Below are 27,779 nucleotides of genomic sequence, written 5' to 3'. Positions count from 1 at the left end.
TCCACGACCATGGGGAAATCACCGTCCCCAGAGGTGTTTTAGTACAGACTGGATGCGGAACTGTGCGCCACGGCGGTGCCCGGGGATAGGCTGCACTCGATGATCCCAGAGGTCTTTTCCAACCTTACCGACTCCGTGAGGACCCCGAGGGCGCCGGGAGCGGCGGGCCCCGGGCCCGCGCGGCGGCGGTCGGGGCGGGCGGGCGCTGTGACGTGGCGCCCCGGGGTTGCCATGGTGCCGCGGGGGGGCGCCATAGCCGGGGCCATGGCGCCGCCATAGCCAAAGCCATGGCGCCGCCCGCGCCGCCCCTCTCACGCGTCTTCGCCGAGCTCGACCCGGTCCCGGAGGGACGCGTCGGGCCCCCGGCGCTGTCCGAGCGGGAGGTGCATGTGAGCGGCAGCGCGGAGCTGAGCGCCCGCCCGGACCGGGCGCGGGTGTCGCTGCGGCTCAGCAGCCGCAAGGAGGCGGCCGCGGCGGCGCGGAGCAGCGTGTCCCGCCGGCTGCAGTACATCGCCCACATCGCCCGCCAGCGCGGCGTCCCGGTGAGCTCCGCCGCCCGGGGCCCGCTGAGGCGCCGGGGCGGCCCCCGGGGGAAGGCCAGGGGGGCAGCGGGCTGGGCAGTTCCCGGTTCCCGGGGCGGTTCCCGGTCCCGCTCGGCAGCCGGCGGGGTGCGGTGCCGGAGCGGCCCGGAGGAAAGGCGCCCGTGGAGGGTCTTGGTGCCGCCGGGAAGCAGGGGAGTGACGGGTTTGGAGCTCTCGGTTCTCTGCCTCGGGAACCGCGGGGACACTGCTGGGAAAGTCTTTGGAAGGCTGCAGCCGTGCCAGCTCCAGCGGAATGTCGCTACCCGGGCTTCCCAACACAACAGGTTGCTTGAAGAGCATGTGAAAGCCATCCTGCTTCGACTCCCGCGGTGATGGAATCGCCGTCCCCGGAGGCGTTAAGGAAAGGCTGGAGGTGGCTCGCAGTGCCATGGTCTAGTTGACATGGTGGTGTTTGGTGAAAGGTTGCACTCCATGATATCAGGTCTTTTCCGGCCTAATTCCATGATTTGTTCGTGTAATACAGCATTTGCCCGTGCGAATGAAACTGATAAAGTTGCACACTGCAGCATAGCCTGTACCTGTGTGTGTCAGAGTAACCGTGTGATTACCGGAGCTTAGCGGCAAATACATACAGAGCTCTTTCCTCTCTCTCTCTTTGTTTTACTTAAGCAGAGGTTTTGAAAAACATGGGATATGATCAAGATAGCCGAAGTGACAGAAGCCCCTTATGGACCCAAAAAGTTCCTTTACTACACTGAGTTTTTTAGCCTCCGGAAGTAATTTTGCAACAATGAACAAAAGAATAGTCTTGCCTTTAAAGCTTTGTCCAAAGAGTAAATGCTTCATAAGGGTGATATTTAGCCTAACAATTGTGCTGATGATGTTTTTGGATTTCACAAAACAGTTTTGGACAGTGTTCCACACATAGGGCTCTTAAAAACAGAAAAAAAAAAAAAACTGATCTTTTATGGAATAAGCAGTTGTTTTTGAAAGTTACTTATTGGGGTTCCCTAGGAAGGTCATGCCTTTTGTCTGTGTTCACAGATAAGCTGGGGAAAAGGGAGATGATAGAGTTTGCTATGAACACCAGATTATTCCGTGGAGTAAAAGAGTTGCAGAAGGGTTTCCTGGTACTGCATGATGTTACAGTGCAAGTCAGAGTTAGTAAATGCAAAGTGAGCGAGTAAGTTACTCAGCCTAAACAGTGATGTGCCCCCAGTGAAATTGCAGGCCCACATTTCAGATGCTGCATGCTTTTGAAGAGAAGTACTGGCTCCAGCTTTTCATTTCCCAAACAAAATAAGATTACCTGGGTATTTTTTGAACTGTTATGCAGTCGCTGTAGCATCTATACAAATTGTTCGGGAGTAAAGAAGGTTAGTAAAGAAGACCACTTAGCCCCTGAAAAGCTCGTACTGAAGCTCTGGGACTAGATGGCAAGGGGGCATGGAAGCTGCTCTGGGCCAGGTATTGAGCATGGCTGGGGGCATGTCTGTCACAGGCAGCATTTGCCATGGGTTCCATTGCCCTCAGGATGACCCGTTCAGCCTAAACTGGTGCATTTTTGTAAGGGATTACAGGTTAAATGCCTTCAGTTTCTGTTAAGTGAGTTAGCAGGAGTTAAAAGTGATGGATTTTAAGAGGAATGGGAGAAGACAAAGGGATTCAGCATGCATTCGTTTTTATTTGTAGAGAAAATGTTAAGCTTGTACCCACCACCATGGTGAGCTATCAGATTATGGGGCATTTTCATCTTGCCTGTAATTAAATAGCTCTTCAGAATGTGGCTAGATTAGAAAAGATGGTTGCAGATATTTGCCCTACAGTGAATCTGAACAACTGACTTCCAGTTTTGACCTGAGACTGATTGAATTGGGATATAGCATGGAGCATCCAACACGTGCTGGCTGGCACACAACAGGAGTAGGCAGGGTGTTAAATAGGTAAGTGTACTTTAGAGGGGCTGTGTGCACCACTCCAGGCTAGAAAAAAGGATTGCAAACTGAAGTAGGACTTGGACAAACAAATGGTTTTATTTGGGCTTATAACAGTCAGGTTCAGAAATGTAATGTGAGCAGGCAAGCAGGGTGGAGAGTGGGCTGTTTTTACAATGTGAGAGCATTCAGTGTCTTATTATAGTTACAATAATTTCACAGTAATCTTTTTCTGTTTCAGAGATGCTGTGTGTTGGAGAATGGAAATGTTCTTTCCACTTAGCTGAGAGACTGTGAAATGCTGCTTGAGTTGTGGGTTTCTCAGTATTAGCAAAGTGTTAGCTCTAGGGAACTCTGAGAAAAACAACATGATTTTTTTTTTTTTTCAGAGTAGTTCCCCACGGTATAATTTTTAGTGCTTTGTTCCATCCAGTTTTAAATCACTCTACTGCTGGAGCTTTTATTTGCGTTGCAGCTTTTCCACTAACAACTTTCACTGCTGGCAATTTGTTCTTAACTGCATTTGCTAACTTCACTTGCAGCTAATACCATTCTAGACAACTGTAAAATTAATCACTCTTCACAATCTCCATATGCTTTCTAGTTGTTGCAAGCTTATCTAAGGCCTCTTTAGAAATCATCTAACTATGCTATGTATTTATTTTTAATTAATCCACAGGACAATTTCCTTAACCCTTATCGTTGCAATAGTAGGAAGTTGATGAGATCAGAAGTGCATAACCTTTGCAGCAGCAGCAGGAGCTTGCATTAGCAGTTTGTCAGGATGCCTGGGGGCAGCACCTGATTTCCATATACATTTACACAGGATTTTAATCAGAAATAGATGCACATAGTGGCATTTATTTATAGAGTGCTGTAAGTATATGCAGCACTTCAGAGCACAGAATGTGGTTTCCCCATTGATTTTACTTTCCCTGCAGCCTTCAAAGCAATCTCCCTTAATCAGCTCAGCTGCTCAAGAGTAACATTTTCTTCCCTTTCTCTAGGAGCAAACAGATTTTATATTTGCCACCTATGATTTATTTGGGGAGTGGTGTGGAGATGACTCTTGTTTTCTTTAATGGCTATATCTAACAGTTGGCATTGGCACTTTAAAATAACAGTGATAGTATTTGTTGTACCTGTCAGTGTTATTGAACAAAACAAACCATCTAGCAAGCTGTATCTGGTGGGCTCTGGGTTAGAGACTGTCTGAGCTGGGATACCTCCCTTGGACTTATGTGCAATATTCTCCATATTTCAAAACTTATTCAGGGGTCACAGTTATCTATGCAAATCCATACAATCAGTTTTAAAAGGTTTTAAAGTTTGCTCACTCAGTTGAAAAATCTTCCAATGTCAATATATCCCTGAATGAAGGTAGAAACCTGTGTAAGGCATCACCTTTTTTATATTACCACATATTTAAAGAAATATCTCCAGAGTACCCTGCATTTGCTGAGTACAAATCTGCTTTTTCTCTTTCTTGTAATAATGTTATATATACTTGTTATTTCTTCATTAAGCAGCAGAAACTTCTTCACCGTAGGCTTTTGGGTTTTCATTCTTTCATCTCATGCCAAACAGACAAGACAGAGTGAGGGGATGAGAGGCTGGAGCGCAGTTACCCAGTCCCAGAAGGTGCTCACCAGCCTTAACTATCTGCAGACCGTGTGGATGAGTGTCAGGAGACAGGAGCACACATCAAGGCTCTTATTAACCATTTCCATAGTGCCAAGAACAAAAATGCCATCATCAGATGGCAGAAGCTAAATCTTTTGATTGTTGAGATATCTTTATTTTTCATAATGTAAAGTTATACTGGATATATCAGTCCAAATGTACAAATAGATGTTAAGAGACATTTTCAGGTGTCTCCAGATATTTTTTATTTACAGTTAGGCACATCAGCATACATTACCCCATGGGCATTACTGTACATTCCAAACTATAAATGCTTTCCCTTGCTCAGGCTTGGCTTGTGTGTCATAAAAAGGTCTCATAGTTTCGTTAAGTCGTTGGCCAGGAGCAGAACACATAATTTTATATGCAGATGGGCTGTTCTCTTAGTGTGTTGTTATGTACTTACCTCCTTGAAGTGTGCTTTTGCTGACTTACCCATTTATTTTTTTCCCTGTTCTGTTCTGGGGAAAAGAGCAGTCATTCCTGTAAACAGCCTGTGTCATGAGGGGGGGCATAATGGTCCTGTGATGAAGACATTGTTCAGAATAGTTGTGTTGAGTTGAAAAGAGTAAAATATAAAGTAAAACATATTTCTAGACTTGATATGCTCAATGGGATATTGACTGTCTTTTTCATCTTTGTTTATTTTAGAGTGCCTGCAGCAGTGATGTGATGCCACATAAAAAATAGGCTTTATAAGCAGAATTCAAGTGTGATTCTGTTAACAGTTGTTCAGTGGCTTCTGGGGTGCTTGAGATACCAATATTGTTATATTTGTTTATTTTTTTTCTGTGATTCTTGGCCCACAGATTTAGAAAATGGAGAAAGTTATTCCAGATGTCCTGAACACTTAGTTAGAAAGTGCAACTTTCCTCAAGACACAGTGAAAAGAATTTTTTCTGTGGCCGTTGCAATCAAATGGGTATTTCCTCAGCCAAAATATTAATAGTAGACATAAACAGTAGGGAAGAAAAATTTTTGCTTTTGAAGTAGTCTCAGTCTTGATTCCAATTTAAAATTCTGTTGTCTCCTACCTGTCTTTTCCATATCTTTGTCTGAACATAGTGACAAACGGAAGGGAAGTATCTAACAGAAAATGTATCACCAGAAGGCCACCTTGTTATGACTTCAGCAATTATTTTGTCCATTTATCTTCAATAGCACATACGGCTACTGTCAAATTTGGTGGGATTAAAATTAGCTGTGGAGGAAATTTTTTAATACATGAAGCAAAATGATCTTTCACTCTATAAAATCGATCTTGCCATAGCACTTGGTGCCACAGGATGGCAGTGTCCTTAAATACACAGGAACCTTGGGAGGGCACAGCCAAATTCCAAGGCTTGGATCTGCTCAGCAGGAAAGGGAACCGGTTTTTAAAAAGGATTGCGGAGAGGGGATGGGGGAAAACAAATGCATTTTTTCTCTGTTTACAGTTGTGTTACAGCACAGCTATTTCTGTAAGATACAACTTGTAGAAGTTTTTGTTTGCTGTGTGGTAATGTCTATAAGATATGTGAAAGCTCTGGGGAAAAAATCTTTCATGACAATTGTAATTGGATTCTATCATAAAGAGTAAGATTTGCCCCATTTTGTAAATTAAATGAGCTGTGGGTGCTAGACTGTCTTGATGACTCTAGCAAACCCCAGCCAGCTACGTAAAAGAAAAAAAATGCAGCTTTTATGGACTACTGGCCCTTACTAATCCTGCCTCTTACTAGAAGAGGTTTTCTGAAAATATCTAAAAAATAGGACTGTTGTGCTTGAATTTGAGCACTACCAGTCAATTGTGATACAGATTTTGAAATTTCAATTTTTTGTAGATTGCTATGCAATGGTAATAAAACCATATAATACTTTTAAAGGAAAATGCTTCTCACAGTTAATGCTTCTCATAGTTAATGTTATTTGCATATGCATGCATGCATGATAAACTTGAAGACTTGAGTGTCTGTAGGAAATATTCTGACACAAAGCATCTTTTTCAATGTGTCAACATTGAAGGCAAATATTTCCTATGCAAATTAATTTAGTAAATAAAACTTCTTTAATAACTGGAAGGGCTGGGTATCTGCTTTACTGCAGTTCATGGGTGTTGCATGCAAAGCTGCAATGAAACTGTAGGCTGTGCTATATTTGCTATGTTACAGTAATTTCACAATAAATTGTTCCTTCAAACTGTTTACTGCAGATGGAAGTGGGTGAAAGATACCTGACTGTTAGACCAATGGCAAGCTGGTCAAATATTCACATGTAACTGCAGTTATTCTGTATCTTCCTCAGTTCAGTGTCTTATTTATATGTCCTACAGGATTTGCTAGTGCTCGGTGCAGCCTTATGTTGAACAGTGTAGCTGCTGTTGATGCCAAGGTGTCACTGGTGCAGCAGCCTTTTTCAGGGGTTACCATTATGCCAGAATCATAGCTGTTCAGTCTTTGTTCATGTGACCTTGCTACAAGCTGCTGCTGCTGCAAAAATATCTTAAAACAGGGGCCTAAAAAGCACTTCTTACATACTGACTTTCTAAAAGCAATTGAAGCTTCTAGATTTCTTGTACCAGATGAATTTACAGTTGCACACTAATGCACACAGCTTCTACCTAGCAGCCACTTTCATGACCTAATTGTTCTCTTCAAGGGAAGAGCAGCAAAATCATATTATAGAGCTAGTGTATAATTGACTTAGAATAATGCAAGAGGTCTTTAACATCCAGCTAGTTTTTAACTGAAGATACTTGCATGGAAAATTCAAAATTTCTGTTGCAAAGTCGTAAGTAATATGCCAAAACAATTGAGCTTTTATAGGACACCGTGTACATCCAGCCGATGCTTAATTTATGTCTTTTAAGGTTATATTCCTCTATTTTGTTTTAGGAAGAAAATATGACTATAACAGAAGATTTTAGTAGAGTAGAAAATACTTACCAAATGGAAGCAGAGGTATGTATTCAACTTAACCAAAAAAATGAAAATAAAATAAACAAATAAGAAGTGTGTCAAGGACCTATAAAATTTGCAGACTATCTTTTCTCAGACCAAGGAGCATAGCAGCAGCATAGTCCAAAAAAACTATTTAAGAACTGCAGTTTATAGTAGAATTCAGCTGCAGTCTTCTGTTGTGTGCAGAGCTTGTTTTCTTCTCAGATGAATGTGTGCTTTTTAAATGTTACCTGATGCTACAGTCTGGCATATTTGGTTCTGGGGCAGTGTGGGCAAACCAACAATTCTGAACTCTCCTTCACCCATAGCCCTTCCTGCCCTCTGCTTCTTGCAAGGAGTTGGTGAGTTCAGAAAGCTGCCCCAGTTAATAACCTTTTTTTTTTTTTCTTTCCCCCAGCTCAGCTTTCTTTTTTTCATTATTTTAGCTCCTTGAACTGGGAGCAAATGCAAGATCTGCTTAGACCACAGTTGCACAGCACCTGGATTTGGTTCTGTTCTATACAGCTCTGCCATCAGCTTGCTCTAAGTAAAGCTAATTGTTTCCTGGGTAATTGGCTCAGAATTTTGTAGGTAAAAACTGCTCTGTGAAATGCAGATATTATGGGAATAATCCCATTTACTTTAGTATCTGCTAAAGGAATTGTATATATATATATATGCACATTCATGCCATAGTAGGAAATAAATGCTGTGCTTGAAATATTCACTGAGGAAAATGATGTGTGTTCAGCTAATGTATTTTTTTAGACCATAAAACTTTAATCACTACCCAGCAAGTTTAGAGATTCTTACAAAGTAAACCTGGAAGCCTGCAATAAAATGATAGCTATTTTATAGAGCTGTGGTTTACAGCCCTCTTAAGCAGGTTCAGCCTCCTTAGTTTGCTTGCTTTAAGGCATATTCTCATCTAAATAACACTAATAAATACAGAAATGAATGAGAATTTGGAGAACAAAATTTGGATTTTAAAACAAGTCGTAAGATACTTAAATGGTGTGCATCAGTGTCATGTTCTGAATGACTTCAGCTTCCTCATGGAGACACCTACTACCTTGAGAGCTTAAATCACCATGGTTTTTAGATGACCTGTACTTAAAAATTAAACTCTAATAAAACTCTGTTATTAATTCTTATATGAATTATTGTTTAGGCTACAGACGAGCTTAGGCTTACAACTGCAGTCTTAAGTGGTAACTTAACCAATTATCCATCTTCTGCTGTGAGGTTTTATCCAGTAAGGATTATATGTGGAAAGCTAATTGCTTGGATTTATTGTTGATTTGTAAGCAGCTTGGACCAGCTGTAATTGCTGTTGCAAAGTTGTGTGGTTGCCTGGGACCTGGGGGCTGGAACTGGAAGAATCTGGCCACAGTGCTGCTGTTTGTGGCTGCCCTGCATGCTGAGGTAGCAATGTGGCCACTCTTAATGCACAGATTAGTCCCTCCTTGCTTCTCCCTTTATGTACATCCTTGTTTCATTAGTGCAGCTTCATAAACCAATGATGTTCCATTGACCAGCATGTTTGCCTACTTGAGCAATCTAAATGAATTTAAAACTCACTTCCACTCACTTCTCTGTTAAAAAGTTTGCCATTACGTCTGTGTTATATGTAAAGTCGTGGAAGTCCTGTGTTACTTCATTCTATAAACTCTTTACCATTTGTCTCCTGTAAAGAATTTTTAGAAGACTGAAAAATTCCCAGGCAAATAGCTATTTAAAAGTATAATGAAGAATTCAAGATATTCTTTCGGCTGTAAGGAGATAATTTTAATTCATGCTGTAACAAAGAAAAATACGCAGAAGAATGAAGTTGTGTATAAGATCTCAAAGCTCTATAATATCTTTATCATAATAGTTCATTTTTTGCATGGCATTCTCATGGGAGGAAGACTATGTTAGCTTTGTGCATTTCTTAACACACTTGCCTCCTTACAAACCATAACTTCTTGTCATTTACAGCCTTATCCAAACCTTGGAACCTCTCTAATAGTTTTGCATAGCCTCACGTTATTTTTTCACCCTTTTAACCTTAATAACTGGTGAAGTTAAAACATTTCTTTGCACTTTAATGCTCAAGTATTCTCTGTAATTGTAAGTGGAATTTATTAGATGTAGCTCTAAATTAAAATTGTGATTTTTTTAGGAGGGGGAAAGCAAAAGCAGCTATTGCTCAGTTGTTTTCTGCCCCTGAGTGTACCTGATCAAGTGCTTCTTTTTTAGCAGTGAAGTTCCTGAGTGCCCAGAAGTGCCTCAGTCTGAGCAATTTATCTCCTGCTTAAGACCCATAGCTCTTTTGTTTCATCCCCTAGAAGCAATAAGTCTTATAAATGCTGATGGCAATCTGGAAAACACTATGACAGTCCTCAGGGTGAGACTTTCCACAAAATACAGCTATGGCAGTTTTCTGGCTAAATATCACAGGGGGATGTATGCTTTTTATATGTATGGCAAGAACTCCCACTGATGAAAAAACTGTAGGTGTAGCCTCATCTTCAGTCTCTGTTCAATTGACACTGCACCTTTCAGAGCCACCGAACCAGTACAAGGATACAAACCAGGATAAGGTTCAGGTACTACACCGAAAGGCTCTCAAGGGTAACAAGATGGGAGCATTAATTTCTTTGCGATAGTTGTCAATAACTACTTTTTACCTTACTCTGTATATGAAGTAGCCCCCTTCTTGCTCACTGAGAGACACAGCTTCCTTGCATTATCTCCTTCTCCACAAGGTAAATCTCTGGTATGCACACAGGAAGCTGCTGCAGTGCAGCTGACATGCTGTAACTTGGATTTCTGTGTCATATCCCTTCACTGGGGTAGAGTGATGCATAGACTCTAGCAGCCACGGGGGCAACTGTGTCACCGGTGTTGGCAGTAGAATTCTCTTTACTGCAGGTTTTTCTTCCACTCCTGTGGAAGCTGTATTAGTATGCAAAAAGAAGGGAGTCGGGGATAAGAGAGAAGGTGAACCTGACTCATGGTGAGAGCACTGTACTGGAAGTGAAGATGAGGTTTTAGTTTTTTCTAAAGAAAGAGTTAGGGATCCAGGATTTCTGATTCCTGAGTGCTGTATCAGTTCAGTATCATTTCTTCAGTCCTGGCAGCTGTGCTTTACCACAGAGAAAAGCTGCCTCCTGCCTGGAAAGTTGCTGGCTGGCTAGACTTAGCACCAGGAAAACTGTTGGGCTCTGGATCCAGTGCTGATATCGATTCCTGCTTTATAGCATTTGGGAAGGACCTGCATTTCTAATGCACCTTCATTTAATGCTTCTTAAAGCCAGAGACAGGTGTTTAAATTGTTTTTAACTCAAGTCTGAAGTGCCCAGTTCCCTCTTGGCACTGCAGTAAGTCTGTTCAGACAACAAAGGATTTGGAGCCCACTGCAAGCTGAATTGGGCTTGGCTTCGCTTAATCTCATAGCTGAGGTTTCTTTAACCTAATGCTTGGAATTAAAATGTAACTTTCCTTCATGCACAGTGTTTTCCACATCATTTTGCATGAGCTTCTGCATAATTAACATTTAGCAATCTAAGAAGGGACAAACCAGGATGCATCTAGTCATAAGCACCAAGGAGCACATTCGTTCTTCACATTGTCTGCATGCCAAGAGTGCCACATTTCCTCAGAAAGGGATTTCTTAATCCTCAGTTTTAAATAAACCATTTAATGAACTTCTTTCTGTTGCAAACCTAATGCTAGTCTCCAGGGCTATATAGAAGTCTTATAAATTCATAAATGTTGGAGGTATATACAGGACTAGTATCTTTAGTTACCTTATAGATGTCTGTCCATCTACTGATTTAAATAGAAGTGTTGAGTCATAGTGGAAAATGAAAATATTACTCATGCGATGTCTGTTCGCTCACTCCCAGGTCTGTATCATATTCAGTGATTTTGGAAAAATGCAGGATGTTTGCAATCTACTCATTGAAAAGTTAGGAACCTCTGTTACCATCAGTCCACCTCATTTCTACCACACACCAGAAGCCATCGACACCCTTCGGTAAGTTCTCTCACACGCCAAAAATCTTACAGCCTCAGTTAATATGAATACATAATTTATGCTGTTTGCAATGGGAGCAAGTAGTTTCCTTCACACCTATTAATATTTATGTTAGAGATTTCAGTATTTAACTGTAACTTATAAATTAATGCTGTTCAGCCTAGAAGATAGAATTTGTTCTTGTCCCTGTGCAAAAGCAGAATGTAATAAAAATTATTTTCCCACTGATTTCCACTGGAGTATAACCTGCCCTGAATCTTAGGTCAACAGAACTCGGCTTTGATTACATCATCATGTGTAAATTTCATTTGTATTTATTCATGAGGGTGCATGTGTGTTATCAGTTGTTGATAATTTTAAGTACCCTTGCCAATTCCCATTACTGTTAGCTGCTGACATGATCTGGAAAGAACCATGTGTGGCACTTCCTCAGCATCAAAACATGCTGCCCTGAAGCTCACAATCTTGATCTGTTATAAGCATTGACTGTTCACAGTCCAGGCTTCTCCCACTAAGTGGGAGGGACAGAAGGAAGTTTAGTCTTGGTTGGGGTTTTGCCTCTTTTAAGAAAAGAACTGCCTGGTCCAGGAAGCAAGCTTAATTAGCTGTTGCTAAAGGTTCCAGAGATGCCAAAAGTGAATGTCAGAGGTACTTACAGGAGATCAGGAAATATGGCCAGTGAGGTTAAGCAGGTGCTAGAATGCCTTGCAGCTGAGCCACTGAAATGCCTGGAGCAAGAGTTGAAATCTTGCTCTGCACCACTCATCGTGGATGCCTGCAGCACGCAGGTGTTAGAAATGCATGATCTCATCAGAACTAGTGAGGGTGCTGACATCTCCTCCACACACTCTCCCCTCAACACCCAAGCTGTGGCCTAGAAGCTGGGGAAAGGTGATGGGCCTTAGCATCTCTGCAGTTATGAAATCCACAATGTTAAAAAAAAAAAAGATTGGCAGGAACACTGGTAGGTCAGTTGGACCTGCTGGTTATTGTGCTGCTGCTTCTGCCTCTCAGGCATCAAGTGTGCGTCACCGCCGTTGGGAACACGCGCCGGAAAGCCCAGGAGGTCTGTCGACTCTTTGGCCATGCATTGGGAAAGCCTCTATTGATAAAAGAAGAAGAAACAAAAGAATGGGGAGGCCACATAGACAGTCACCTGTCACACTCTGTGGATTCACAGACTCTGCAAGAGAGAATCCAGAATGCTACTGCTCATGCTTCTTGTAGAGTGTTTGCTGTGTTTGAGATAAAGGGGAAAGAAAACAGAAGAAACAAGCTGCTCTAGAAATCTTAAAATCCTACACATTTCTTAATAAAAACTGTATGCTTTCTTGTGCTTTTCAATGTTTTTTTACTTCATTCTTATGGTAAGTCTATCCCCTGAAATTAAGGTTACACTTAATTCTGAAAATACATTTCACAGCTGCTTATTTTTGTTCCCTGGGCCCTGCAAAACAGCAAGATATTTATGTGCCAAACCTTTGGCACTCCTGGCTGAAACTGTGCTACATTTACACCTTTCCTCCCAAAACTGGAAGGAAATTAATCCCCACTGCTGTGTCATGGCAAACTGAACATGCAGCTTGTTTGCTTCTGACAAAATTGAGTGTTCAACATAAAACCTGCTTAGGAATGTTTTATTTCATCATAGAAAAAAATACACATTTTATCCTGGAGTCTCTTTGCTCAAGTTTAAAAAGGACATCTGTTGTCTGGATGTACATTACATGTACAGACACTGAAGTCCTCAGTCATGAGGGTAGAGTTTTTTCAACCATGGCTGCATAATGTATTTTGATCCATCATATCCACTGAAGTAGGTTTCCATATCAGGGTGATGCACCTGAGAAAAAAATATTTCAAGTTGATGAAGCATCAGAATTAGCAATAAATATAAACTGATACTTAAATGAATTATTGAAGTTACTGCACTGTTTGAAAACTCCTGATGAGTTTTTAATGTACATAGAGGCACTTTCAATGAAATTTTCTGTGTACCATAACCAAATTTCTGTCATCAGAATAGCCGCTCTCTCCAAGTACTTTACAAATGTTGAACAGATCTCATGAGATGTTACAAGATGTATTTACACCAGCACCAGTGTTTAAAATCAGCACTGTTTCTTACTGAAGCATTTCTCACTCATGTTGCTGTTACAGGTATTTGGTATTTCTTTTAGCTGGATCAGTTTTCTAATCCAATGAGGCAGCAGGAGCAGTAAAGAAGCGGTGGGGGAAATGGTGAAGACAGACTCAGGTGGTGGCCTTAAGTCCAATATGAAGATGCAAACCCACCAAGGACAATCCAAGCCTTGTCTTGATGCAGGAAGCCCACAGTGAGTGGCTCAGAACTGTCAGCTGGGAAAGGATCGTGACTAATCTAAGCATTTTCTAATCTCTCAACTCTTCAAGAAATTACTGTGCCTAAATAGGCTGTACAAACGGCTGAGTGAGGGCAGTCCACAGACCTTTTTGAACTTGAGACACGACTCACCATCTGAGTTATTAATCTCATCAAGATAACTTTGAAATACCTGGTTTTGTGAGCTTGTTACCAGCAGTTTCTCTAATAATCTGTGTGGAGAATTAACCTGCTATGCAGGTGAATAAAACAATTTGATACCTTAAAAGCTCATTCCACAAGGTAAATATTTAAGATGAAGTATCTATTTCTCCCCATGGAATATAAAGGAAACTGAAGGTAGCCAGCTAACCAGCATACTGAAATGCGCATTTTTGAGACAGTGTGGGGAGAATCCAGTTTTAAATATTTATGGTACTCACCTTGAACAGCATAGTTTCTGCTCCAAAATTCAGGCATGTTGGCATATTCTATATTACAATTGGTGGCTAAAACAGAATGGACTGAACTAAGGCTTCTCCCAAATAAATGAAGTGATTGTGTCACACTGTGATTGAGAGGGGTCCTTTAAGTGCAGTGGCACAGCTTTGAAGGAGAGCATGGAGAGTCTTCAGGTCAGTCTGACTTACACAATTCCTTTGGGAGGTTTTTCCAAAAGGCACAGGATACCAATTTCAATCTGCTCTGTTTGACTAGACCAGGCGTCTCCTGTTAGATGAATGGTTTCACCTACTTGCTGTTATTTTAAATACAGACCCTGCCGCTATCCACAAAGAAGGCATCCACAACACCATAGGGGTCCCTTGCAAAAAGCCATCTGCATGTGGCATGCATGCCTGAAGGCTGTTTTCTGGATCAGAGTCTCAGACTAGTTTAAAAATCCAATGTACCTTGCATAAGCTGGGAATCAAAAGCTACTTCAACCCTGATACGCAAAGCAGAATTTTTGGCTCCCAAGGAGTTTTGCAGTTAAGAAAGGAGACATTCTTCAGTCTGGGCAGCAGCTGAGCAGGAGCTGTTTGAAATGCAGGATTTTCAGAGTAGAATTGAGAAACATACTTTGCTAGATCCCCAGAAATGACAAAACAAAAGTGTGCATCTGCAACAGCCTATACATAATGAAAATCAAGTTGGTCAAACACTTTCAAACCTCAACAGCTGGGTACTTATAAGTGGGTAGTACCTGAGTTTGGTAATTTTTCAGCTTCCAAAAACCCATGCTTGAAAGTGCAGCAGTAATTTGTTTATCTGCTTTCTCTATTAGTTTTCACTAACTTTGCATCCTAGCTAGTATCTATTAAGCCAAAGGTCAGCCAGCTTTTAAACATACAAGATAACAATCAAGTTGCAACTGAATAAAAATAAATACTACCTCTAATCCCATAATAACTGTTATCTCTTCCTCAGGAACATAAGCTGTAGATTTGCCAAATCCATTTGCTTTGTTAATTAGAATTCGATAGTGAGGAGTACCTTTTAGATTCTGTAAAAATAGAAGGAAAATAAACAGCCTCAAAGAGAGAAGATGACTAAAGATTACATATTATAATCAGTGAACTTTCAGTGGGCTTACAGAACCTAAATCCACTTGAAATACGTGTGTGTGTGTGTGTATATATACAGCCAGTTCATTTTTATATTTTTACCAATGTCAGAATTAAATATAAAGCAATCAGAACTGCAACACACGAAGTTCTTGGTACATCTGAAACATTTTTTAAGAGTCAAGTGTTTAATTAACCTTTTTTTTCCCCCACAGACCTTGCAAGAAATGAGACTTGCCATATCCTTGCTTTTTGTACATAGTCCCCATGGCCATCTGCTACCACCCTTCTTCCTTCACAAGTGACAGCTAAACTCCAGAGAGGAAGAGAAGTTCAGAACATAATGCCATCTCCAACAGCCATGGTGCCAATCCTGGAGAGAGCTAAGGCAACTTCTCTGTGTATATATATATGAATCTTCCAACAGAGAAGTGCCTATGAAAACATCTGGGCCAGGGAATACAGGCCATGATATTTGCTGCTATCCATAAACATTCCTGCCCAAAGTAGCCCACAATCTAAACACAAAAAAGTGATGTATGAATACAGATGGAATTTATGAAGCAATCAGTATTGATCAATGAACAGGCAGTGGCCTCTGCCCAGTGATTTCATAAAGATCTGGAAGTCAGAGGAAGGTAAGGAAAAGTTGGGCTGAAAACCTCGCTGATGTTTTGAGGGATTTACAAGGACCAAGCTTAGTAAGCTGCTGCCTAAAGGTCAGAAGGCATTTTGCAAGGTGCTTATGACATGATAGGCAAAGGCGATTACAACCCCCAAACCAACAAAAGACACTTAAACCTCTTGTCATCGCTCTTAATAAAGATGAACACAGGGCCACTGAGACAGCAGAACAATGGTACATAAAAATAATCAGTATCTGCTGGGAAATTCTTGGGGGTTCAGTTGGTGATAACACTACTGAGAGGAGAAAAGAAAGCAAAGATGCAAGTGTTTTAGAAGCCAAAGATGAGCAACAATTGGATAAAATTACATCAGGGAAAGAACCAAATGCACAAAATGGGTCTGAATGTCAGTTCCCAGCTGAACATGAATTTTCTGCTATAGGTGAAGATTTTCATGTTTTCCTCATTTTCAGTCCTCTGACTTAATGATTAGTGTCTTCCTGCCACTTGAGCAGCATGTCACTGGCATGCAGAGTATGCAGCACTGCATTACCAGATTAGCACTGTCAACAAAGATTTAGCATCTGATTTTCAAACACAAGGACTCAAGCAAGAGAAATTCAAAGGCTTTAAGAATTCTAACAAAAATGTGTTTTAAGTAGATTTACACTCCAAGTAACCAGATCCTCAAAAACATTGCTTTCTCACTGAAACTGATTAAACACAGAGGATTACTTGCATTTCTTAGGTGCACTGAAGATGCCACCAATTATGGATAACCTGGATAAGATTAAATGACTTAACAGCGTCTCAACTTCAGTAACACAGCAGGAGAAATCCATTTAGACATCATAGGTTGACATTGGTACTTTAAATTCAGCACTGTGTATACAAAGTGATTAGTTTTAATTTGAGGTATGTCCACTACAGCCCTGACCAGCAAAGCTTAGCCTCTCGGTGGTGTAAAAGCCAAGCTGTACTGGGACCACAGTGCAGAAGCAGCACAGGTACCATTCAGCTGCACAGGTGATACAGAACCCTGAAGTATTCACCACTAGGATAGCAGGAAGTTGGTCTGTTACACTGTTTCTGAGGGTATTTTAACTTGAGTTATTCTGTGTATATATTAATAAAGCAGGAGTTTAGTACATTCAGACCTGTTCCACTGGAGAATATCTGGGCTGTAGTTGTTCTTCTGGAGTGTTAGCTTCTACATCCCATCCTACAATGACTCCTGAGTAGCCAAATCTTCTGTGAACTATTACCTGGCCCACACGGAACTTAATATATTCAGGCTTTGGACTGTGAACATGAGTTGATTCTAATTTAACAAAGAAAGAGACATAGCAAGGATAAAAGTTTGATCAGTTATATTAAACATTTTAACAAATTATTCTGACTTCTACCTGAAGAGACCTGACAATTAGATTAATAGAATAAGAAGAAGAGGTGCTTTGTTTTTGTCCCCCAGAATATTAATTACTATATTTTACAAAGGAACATCCACTAAGAAAGAAAGACACTTTTCTATTTGTATGCATTGATATTACATAGGGATGTTAACAGAGTTTTAGAAAGCATTAACATGTGTATGCATTGACAATTACTTAAGCCTTACATACAGTATTTTACAGTGCTTACATGTAATTATTGAGACACTAATTTTTTGCCATTTTAGGTCACAGAATTCTATTCAGTCTGATTAGGGCTTTTTTCCAGGAAAAAAAGTGGTCAACTATTTATTTTTCCTTTTATGAAATTGATTTAAATCAGTTCATTTGAATCAAGTGAAAGCTGTACCACTGTTCAGTACCTCAATACAAAATACATACACTGATGTATTCAGTAAAATACATACACATAGTTACAACATATTGGTACTATTACACGGGGAAGAGGCCTTGGATTTTGTATCTTCTGTTTTGGTTACTGAATATTATCAATCATGTCTGGAGACATAAAAAAGGAAAACAGTTGGCCATTTACTAATTAAGTATAGAAGTCCACTATAGAAGCTTTATTGACAACATCATGAATAAAATATGAAAGGATTACAAAAACTTCAATACCTGCAAAATAAGAATGGGGTTTTGCTTCATTGTCACCACTTTTAGTTTTGTTCTCTCCATAGTACCAATTCCTAAAATGTAAATTTAATAACATATAAACAAGTTCTTTAGGAGCTGAGTTTTAGTAATAATCAGAAGCCGGATGCTGCAAAGCCTTTAATAGAAACATCTCTAATTTGAAGCCTGCATGAGTTTTTCATTAAAAACACTTCTAAGGAATACACAAGAAAAAGGAAAAAAAAAGACTATTCTAATTTCTTTGAATATGTTACTCTACAGTTGCATTAGAATTTTTATATCAGAGGAAACACACTAATTTTTATAGAGGTGAGCAAACACTATTCTGCACTCTAACAGTGTGATTCTTCATTATCTTTTATAAAGTCTTTAAAAATCGGTTTATACTGGGATGGACAAGATGTCTGACAATGAGTCCCTGCCTAAGGCTGCAGTAGGTGCAGCTTTTCCTTCTGCACTAGACTGAAATTCATCTGAATTTAAAGGGTGGGCAGTAGGGCACAGACATATTTAGAAAGGGGAAATGGCTAACATTTTTCATTGCTGTAGTGAAAAAGAGAAAGTGTAAAGAAACAATGAGAAAATGGAACAATTCCTTCTGCTGGCAATGTAACAGCAGCAGGCTGTGAACGGAAGTGTTTGGGTGACATTCTCCATCCATCCTAGCCAGCAAACCGTTGGTGCCAAAGAAATACAGGTTGTCCTAGTCTCTTCCCTCTTTGATGGTGTCTTTCAGTCTCTCCCTTCACCCTGCCTGGAAAAAAAGTGAGAGCAGGTCCCTGTGCAAGCAATGCTTTTTACAAAAGTTTTGGTTTAGCTCAAATGTGTAAAAAGACTTAAGGCTGACAAATACCTCTTTACAGAAAGAGGAATGGGCAAAATCTTAACATGTCCAACTGCTTTATTAAAAACAGCAGCTAATATGGAAGGTCTTGAATGACATTATTTTTAGGATAACCAATTCTTTCTAAAATATTCAGAAGATACAAACAGCTACAACTATATACAAATAATCAATGGATCATTTAGTCTTTGCAGGCTTAATGTTTAGATATGCGTGGAGCTTTCCACGAAGTTGAAAGGCAATTCATGGTGAACGTTAGAGCACAGTTTCTGGTTCCATTCATAGATCATTCCCCTAGGTTTTGCTGGAAGTGAAACTAAGTCAGGATCCCCTGCAGTTCAGAGGACTTGACACCCTTGATTATTGTACATGAATCGAGAATAAAGAACCTCTGAAGGTCCATACAAAATAAAACCTTTGGAGTATTTCTACTGTACAAGAATTAATCTCACAAATAAGCCCTTCAATGAACCAAAAGAAGTCCATGAACAATCTTAAATTAAAATGGTCTGTATGTTTAAATGGATATAGTTTTACTTTTTCTAGACCAATCACTATTATATGGCAAATAATCAAAATTTCACTACTTCTTAGCCCACAGATTTTCTGTCTGTGATTCCTCATTCAGATTTTCTTGAACTACAACATAGAGAATAAGATAGCCATCCAGTGCTTTAGTATCTGATCCTACAAACATGTAGTTGCTTACAGTCACTAATTTGGCTAATTGTTCTGCCTTCAGAGTCAGATAAATTTCAAGGATAACATACAGGATTACTGTCATGAATTATGTTTAGTTTTGCACGGAGTTCGGCTTTGGTGTTTGTGTAGAATATAAGCACAAGCTTTTCTTAAAACTCGTAGAAAGTTCCAGATCAAGAAACAAATAATAGTTACTTCCTCTTTGTCATTTATTTCCCCCACAACACACCTTCCTGCTCAGAACAGACCATGTCTGAAATCTCTTGGGTGCAGATGGTTACACCCTACCTTGTCTTTGAGACCCACAGCTTCAAACGTTTGCCCACACGTCTGGACTCAAGATCTTGTTGAGATGCTCCAAGAGGCAATTATCCTTTAGAAGTAAAAATTATCATATTGCTTTTAAAACCTTCTCTAGTATTCTTATACAGATTTTTAATATTTAAACTTTGAAGTTTCACTTCTGTAGCAAAGAGGAAGGGCCAGTGACCATGAACAATTTCTCCTCAAGATTAATATCAACACTGCAAATGAATAGTCTTTCAATCATCACTTGTACCAGTAAACTTAATGTAAATTTTGGAAAATACCATTTTTCATTACAAGATTGCTTTCTTCCTGTACTCAGACCGTAGGAATTGTTAAATTGTATTCATATTCTGCAGCTTCAAATGTTATTTGAGAATAGTGAGCATGAGATATCTTAAAAATGGTGTACATAATCAAAAGACTATTAGAAAAAGCCTACAGGTTTTTGCATAAATCTAAATAATAAGTGGTTGGCTCATGCCATGAGGCCTGAAAATAATTTCACTCTGGGTCTTTATGCATAGGCTAAGCTTAGTTCTCTTTTCATCAGGCCAATCTTTTGCTCTTCCTGCTTCGTGTGTTGGAGTTCCTCAGACGAACCACAGAGCCAGCACATTGCACAGGTCACATTTACAACTGAGTCTCTCTTTGCACGGTTCGTTTTCAAGATACTAATGGATACCACTGTCAGAAATTTGGATCTGCTGTAATAGTCTCCACTTTTTATTTGGAGATATATGTGTGGGATTCTGTCAATACACGGCTTCTTAATTCAGACAAAATGGCACTCATTACTTAACTCTTATTGTCACTGCCTTAAGTAATTTACTGTGAGTGAATTTTGTTAGTTAAGAGTCTGTACTGAGTCATGCTGTGCAAGAAAGTACTTTATAACAATAAGTGTCAGAAGGTGATGGAAAATTAGAGCTAATATTACTTAATCAAATGCTTGATTTTCATCTTTTGAAAGGGACATAACCCTTACTAATGTATATTGGAATGTCCCCAAAAAGAATGAGATTAAGGCACTCATGCAGATTAATAAGATATTTTTGTGATGAAAACAACAATTGCTATTTCAATTTTGAAACTAAATACAGTCATATTAAGCCACAGAAATGCCCGAGGTATGAGTTAAATGGTTTTGTATAGAAATATCCAATCCTCCCACACTCCAGCTTTCCGGGACAAAGTGTCATTGGGGATGAGAAAGAAAACTCTCTCACAAATAAATGCAGTAGAGAAGGTGAGTCTTACAACCTTTCTGTTACTTGGATGCGCTCGGCAGGGTCTGTTCTGTACCACTGAGATATGAAATACTGTGCAGGAAGAGCAAAGAGCAGCACAGAAATCTGCAGAGCTGCAGCTGCATTGATGTGAGGCATTCCAACAGGAAGTTTCGTCATAGACACTTCACTGCTCCCTACTCTGAAGAGGAAGAGAAAATTTTTATAAAGAGACAAAATATGTAGCTGTGAGCTTTGCTCGGTATGTAGTACTTAAAAACTTTCCTTCAGTTTGCTTTGCTGGTTCACAACATAATGTACAATCTGTACTCAGGCATTTTGGTTACAGCTGGAGCACACTTAATTTAGCCCACTTTAACTGCATTAAATTTGATGGTACTGATAAAAGCTAATAGAAGACTGAATAAACTGCCTCACAAGACAAAGCAAAAACCTGCTTTTAAGATTTATACAGGCATATTTTTTGTCTCTAAACAGAAAAGAAAAAAAAAAAAAAAAGGAACTGGGAATTTGTAGGGTTGTCCAATTTGCAGTAAAAAGCTGCTGTCCATGAACCAAATTTGTTGTGCTGCTTTGTCATCTGATTCAGTGCATTAAACATGTCTGGCATACCAGATTGATGGTCTCAAAAATAATCTGTTTGGATTCAGTGATAAGTGCACATCTGACGGAACTAGGGAGTTTTTCTTTCAGGTTGAAGGCACTTAGAGCATTGAACCAGGTTGATAACGTGCCAGTCTAGTCCCACTAGATCAGAAAAGGATTGGACATCACCTCTCATTCCCATAGGCACCTGAAACACCATACCAGTGCATACTCATGATTCTTTCCTCCTTCCCCAAACGATCAAGACACTCACCTTCACCTGAGGAGTACATTTAGTGTCTTTACATCTGTGAGGCTTTTTCAAATCAGAACTGAGACGTGCTGAAATTTGAGACTTGTGTCTTTTACACAGGTGTTCTCACAGTGCCCAGGTTTACTGCAGCATTCACACACTCTGTTATCCAGGAGCAGCTGTTGCAGCTCCTACTCCCTCCTGGAGTGGAATACTCAGTCCGCAAGCAGAAGCAATTCACTACATTCGTGTCCAAGTTGCTTCTAGATCCTGCTGTCCTAATTTATGTAATATGCAAAATAATTTGGGTTACTGTAATATACACAGCACATGTGCACATGGGAAGGTAGATTTATGAAAAACTGTCCAGAAGAAGTAGTCAAGATCACACAACAATGCCACAGGAGGCTCAAAGAACATTCCAAGGAATTTGGAAACATCTTACTGTGTGATGAAGCCTTAGCACAAACTGTATTTTTCACTTCTGCAGCATCTGCTTTAGAGCCGCCAGCAAAGAAAAACCGTCTCCTAATCTCCTTTTAGACATTATCAGTAGTTGTGGAGTACTTGTTTAGCCGTGTGTGTTGTGGGGGGAGGAAGAGGCACAGTTCAACCAAATAGCCACGAGCACCCTGCGAGGCCGGAGGGCTGGACAGGACCCATGGATCGCTGTCACACTGCCCACAGCACTTACACAGCACGGCAGTGCAACTTCCGCCGCTGCACATCTTCCTCCTATTCCTAAAATGGGCTTTTTGACCCACCGGATTCCCCATACAGAAAGGATAGCGAGTTAGCCCGAATCAAAACATTTCTGTTCATGTTTGGAAGCACCCGAACACCGCAAAGAGCGCGCTGTCCCTCCCCCCCTCGAGCGGAGGCCGAGCCGCAGCAGCCCCGAGCCGGCAGCGCCCGCAGGGAGCCGCAGCCCCGCTGCTCCTGCTCCGAGCGCCGCTCCCGGGCCCCGCAGGCCGCCCCGAGCCGGGGCCGAGAGGAGGGTTGTGCCCTCTCCTGTACGACAACGCACAAAAGGACTCCGGAGAGGCGAGCGCCGAGCCCAAGCCCGGGCCAGGCTCTCAGGCGGGTGGTCAGGCTTGGCTGTCCCCTGCTCTCGTCTTTCCCTCGCACAAAAAGCTCCCAGGGCCGACGAGATCGCGATGTCTTAATCTCAAAACGCAACAAACACCCGCGTGGAGTTTACACCCCAACAGTTTTAAAGAGATTAAAATAAAGAAATAAAAAGTGCTAATTTATTTCTGCAGACTAACCTAAAGAAAATAACATTTTCAACTTCCTTACCTAGGTTTTTTGGGTTTTTTTCTGTCAGTGTGGACAAGCATCTTGAACCGCCGATGAATAGAAGTCCGGCAGTAGTTCTTGTGTGAACTTTATGCAAAATGTGTCCTAACACAACCCTGTAACCCAGCCTCATGTTGTGCCTCTCTCCACGCTGTTAGTACTTCATAGAGCACCTGGTTCGGCGCCTGGGCCCGGCTTTGTCACAGCTGAAGCAGGAGCGTCCTGAGTGGTCTCCGGGGCTGCTCCCGCTCGGCTGCTGCACGGGGGTCAAACCCGGCCATGAGCCGCATTACGGATTTCTTTGGTGTAAATTTAACAGCAACCAAATTCGCTGATGGCACCCAAATCAGAGTGGGAGCAAACAGGGAAGGCAGTGTCAAACTGCAAATCATCCTGAGAGCAATGGGAACATTAAAGACAAGAAGAGAAATTCATCAATAGGAAAACATCGAGCCTTACCAAGGAAAAGGAAATGTCCCAGCCATCACTTCTCACTGACCACAGCTCCCCAAAGGGCAAGACTGTGAAAAAAACCCAAAATGTTATCAAGCCATACCTGGTGAATATGTGGGAACTAAGGGGCCAGGCCTAGGATGGATTTTTGTTCTGGATTTAAACCTGTGCAACATGGCAGGAATGCCCAATTGAAAACTCACATGAATACTAGCCTAGACTAGAAATACAAATTCAACCTAAGAAAAATACTTTTTAATCATAATGGTTTGAGTTGGAAGGGGCCTTTTCAAGGGCACCTAATCCAACCTCCCCTGCAATAAGCAGAGACATCTTCAGCTAGATCAGGTTGTTCAGAGCAGCCTATTTGCCTCACACAGCCCACCCCAAGGAGAAGAGGCTTGTTGGGGCCATCGTAGCTGTATTTTGTGTCACACCGACCCAGGCTGCAGTAAACACTGGGATCTACTGGCTCCCTTGAGCAAAACCTCCGGAGCCCTGTGAACACCTGATCCTGTCTCAGGGAGGCTGAAGGTTTTAAAGTGTGGCTCAAGCAACTTATTACTACCCAAACATTAAGACATCATTTAATAGAAAGTAAATCAAAGTGCAAGATGAGGATGCTGCTTTTACAAAATAGGTTACTCCCCTTGTGCTTGAACAGAGATTTTCAGTGCAAGAGCCAGGAAGAAACCAGCCCTATGTGCTCTGTCATGACTCAGAGGTGGGCAAAGAAGAGGCCAAAGCCAGAGGAAAATGACAACTTGATAAATTAGCATGCAAGAAAAAATAAAAAATCCTGACCATAACACAGTTTCAGATGATCTGCCCTTTCTTAAGACAATGCTTATGTGAATTTTCTAGTAATTTTTCCTAAATAACTTAATTACTGATTTCCCTTGTAAACTTTATCGATCAGAAGAGTTTAATATTAACGCACATTTTACAGCCTCACTTTACAAGCATTAAACCAGCACAAAAGTTTCGAGTTCTAGATATTTAATCTTTCCCCAGGTACTTGTGCATGCAGACTAATTGGTGTCAGTGAAGGACAACCACAGTACAGACTGCACATACACCCAGCTCCTCATGTGGAGATTCTAGCTGGGTAAAAATAGGTAATGTATTGAGAGGCAGTCAACAATTAACGACTTCTAAGTAGTTCTTTTTTTAAAAAGTTTTTGACAGAAATTTTTGACAGCTGTATTTCATTTCTTAACAGTTCATAGAAGCTTACTCCATCTTCCTTAATTATTAAGAGAATTCAAGTTTTGAATAAGGTGCTCAAATTTAAAAAAAAAATAACCCCACTAGATTTCTCTGCTACAGAATACAAGCACAGTAGTTCTTTCTAATATTTTAATCATATTATAACCAGGTTTGCATTTTAAGTTACTGTCTTTATTGTTTTGAATATCCTTGTTCAAAGTCAGATTCAGAGATCTGAGACAAAATACGAATTAACAGCTGAAGTTGCCTGGCTCTTGAATGCTAACATTGTTTGAAATCAGTACCTCCAGAAACAGGCCTCTGCAGAAATTTGTATGAGTTGGTTACCTGCCTCTGCTCTTGATTCCTCCTTCTTGGGGTTTTGGCTTTTTGTGGTTTTTTGGCATTTATGTATCTAGCTAGAGTAAAATGAAAGGTCTCAGACCAAGTTCAGGTAAAATCTTCCCATTTCAGAGACAAGAAAAGGAAGCATGAACGAAATTTGTATGGCTGCTACCAGACTAGAACATCATTCCCAAATCCTCTACCCTGTCCTCCCTTCAGTGCTCACACAGATTTCAGAGTATAAGAGAAGATTCATAAATTCTCACTGCAGTCGTGTCAAACAGTAAATTAAGCCTCTTGCAAAGACTTCTTAGCACAGTATTTCTCTGAGCTAGAAAAACAACCAGATGTTTTGGGCTTTGAGTTTCCTGTTAACAGTAGTAAAAGCCACAAAAATTATATTTTGCATTATAATTTGTTGCACAGTAACTCAATTTTATGCTATTTAAATTCCAGTCACATTGTCTGTTGCTTGCTGGCGCTTGCTTTATTTTCACATTTGCTTCAACTAGCAACATTGATTAATTTTTGAAGCCATTACACTTTGCTCATTTATCTTTGGGAAAAGTGACAAACATTTTTTTGCAAAGCTCATATTGACTGCTAGAGCAAGAAAGAACACAGGCTTTGGCACAAAAACTTTTCACTTTGAAAGCAAAATGGTCAACTTCAACGATCACAACATTTCCTTCATTTAATGAGCATTATGATCTGTACTGGTTAGAGAGGGGGCGGAGTTTTGTGGCACGGGTGTGGCCAAGTTGTTATTTTGTACCACACACAGCATCCCCTGGGGGTGCACTCGGCAGGAAAAGCCAGGCGCCCTCACTGGAAGTGAGGCCACTTTTGCCTCTCCTGCTCCAGCAGGAGGGTGACAGCAAAACACCTGCGGACTCCATCCTGGGATACTTTTGTAGAACACGGTGCTGAGGCGAGGCTGTGGCGTGGCTCCTGTGCGTGGTGCTGCAGGGACAGTGATCAGGGGCAGCACCAAGCCGGCATCCCAGTGGGACCATTCTCCCTGCCCTGGTGTACAGGAGCGTGGCCAAGTGGCAGCAAAGGCATCTGCACAGAACTGAGCTCTGCAGAGCGGCAGCACGACCCCTGCTCAGATGACCCAGCTCCCAGGGGCGTTTGTCTACTACTGTTATCTGTTCTTTTGGGCTGGGAAATGATAGCCATGGGAGCGCCCCCACCATACTGCCTTTGTTTCCTGACTACCATGTGGGCAGTGTGAGGGAATGATCACCCCTTTGTCTGGGGAAACCACACGGACGCGACCCACGGGGAGTGTACGCAACCTTTGTTCTTGTTCCTGGTGGTCCATACCTTTCTGTGGGTAAAACATCTCCTCTATTTGTATTGTACTGTGCGTATCTTATTCCATCATTTCCTGTTTCAGTGAGTTGTTATCTCTACCCAGTCTCTCATTTTTGACCCTCCTTCACTGGAAGGGGCAGGGGCTGGGCTGTGGCTTGTTTGGAGTTTAATTTCCTGTAGGTGCTAAAACCAAACATGCTCCAACAGCACAGTCAGATCCCAACATTTCACAGCATCTGTTAATCCTGAACAAAGTCTTGATTTCTATGCAAACTAAAAGAACCACAGTAGGTTTCAAAAAGATACCTGCCACAGAAATAGGAACTGGGATACAGTTGTATTTTAAGGATCCTGTACAGTTACACAGAAAAAGATTTTTTAGATCTTTTCAAAACAAAGAAAAAGTTATTAACTGCTTATGATTATTCTCAGTAGCAAAACTAAAACCCTGGACCTGGAGTAGCTTATGCTTGGATGAGCACACCACTATTACAATTGTGCTGTAATACTGGAAATGCACATTGACCAGAACTACCACCCCCAGGACCTAACAGCAGCACTGAAGGCAGTGTGTCATATTTTCAGTATTCTTGAATTATTTTCTCCAAGCAGAATGCATCAGTGAGCAAAACTCACACAACTGGGACAGAGATTTTTCCTCAATAGCTAAAACAAGTCTTGTTTTTGCCAGACTTCACATTTGAGTCTGGAAAGCCACAGGGAACTCAATTAATTCCACTGTGGCCATTCCACATTCCCGTCACCCAGAAGCACACATACCTGCATCTGTGAGGCAAGTGAGGGACTCTTCCATCACTTCCTTGTGTTTTCAAGTAAGGAATGTAAGGAGGAAAAGATCATCTGGTAAAACAAATAATATGAAATTAAACAGAATCCACATTTCTTTTTTTCTTGTATTAATTGAACAGCAGAACATCGATATGAACAAACCAACCCTGTGGTTTTGTAGGAACACATCCTGTGTTGACCTCCCCTCACATCACCCACTCAGGGCAGCTGGGCTGCAGAGCAGTACTCTACAGGCAGGGAGGCAGGGGATTCTCTCTGCTTAAGTGTTTTTAGCTTCTTCGAGAGCCGTTGGGAAGCAGAGATTTCCATAGATTGGACGTAGCTCTGGTACAAACAGTTGTCACCTGAACAGGGAAGGCTTCCTGGAGGATTAGAGGCGGGTGCCCTGGCGCACATGCGAAAGTGAGCCAAGAGGACTCAACGTGGTTTCTTCCGTGGCAGACACTGCTGCCTCCTGAACTGTGGGGTTTAGTGAAAACCCCTACCAAACATCAAATTCTGATCTCTATCAGAGAGTGCTCCAGTTCCAATTTTGTCTGTTCCCACTTACCCACTAAACCAGATACCGCTATTCGATATTCCACAAGGAATCAAAAGGAGCTGAATTTAGGGAGTTCTGAAAAACACACAATCACCCCATAGCACAGTAAATTACCTGATAGAAACAAACACTGTTGGACAGC

General features: G+C 41.1%; 1 protein-coding gene and 1 long non-coding RNA gene across 3 annotated transcripts; one reads left to right on the top strand and one right to left on the bottom strand.

Moving 5' to 3' along the window:
- The first annotated feature begins 268 nt into the window (after positions 1-268).
- On the top strand, positions 269-16,030 carry IRAK1BP1 (interleukin 1 receptor associated kinase 1 binding protein 1). Of its 2 annotated transcripts, XR_010720089.1 has the most exons (5): positions 269-542; positions 7,033-7,098; positions 10,971-11,101; positions 12,116-13,437; positions 15,223-16,030. XR_010720089.1 is itself a non-coding variant. In XM_066179653.1 (4 exons), the coding sequence occupies exons 1-4, from the start codon at positions 288-290 to the stop codon at positions 12,384-12,386; spliced, it is 723 nt and encodes a 240-aa protein (XP_066035750.1). In that variant the 5' UTR covers positions 269-287; the 3' UTR covers positions 12,387-14,849. The 2 variants fall into 2 exon arrangements, 1 of the variants encoding a protein (XP_066035750.1); XM_066179653.1 differs by lacking the exon at positions 15,223-16,030 and having other exon boundaries at positions 12,116-14,849.
- On the bottom strand, positions 14,848-17,796 carry LOC136287180 (uncharacterized). The gene is made up of 3 exons (XR_010720090.1): positions 17,703-17,796; positions 16,791-16,954; positions 14,848-14,946 (listed from the first exon to the last, which is right to left on the bottom strand). It is a non-coding gene; the product is annotated as an uncharacterized lncRNA (long non-coding RNA).
- Between the last annotated feature and the right edge of the window lie 9,983 nt (positions 17,797-27,779).

The sequence above is a fragment of the Chamaea fasciata genome, unplaced genomic scaffold, assembly GCF_029207755.1.
Source record: "Chamaea fasciata isolate MVZ Bird 193981 ecotype frontalis unplaced genomic scaffold, bChaFas1.0.hap1 SCAF_3, whole genome shotgun sequence".
Taxonomy (NCBI): domain Eukaryota; kingdom Metazoa; phylum Chordata; class Aves; order Passeriformes; family Sylviidae; genus Chamaea; species Chamaea fasciata.
Note: the sequence above shows the minus strand (reverse complement) of the source record. Positions and strands in the feature narration are given on the sequence as shown.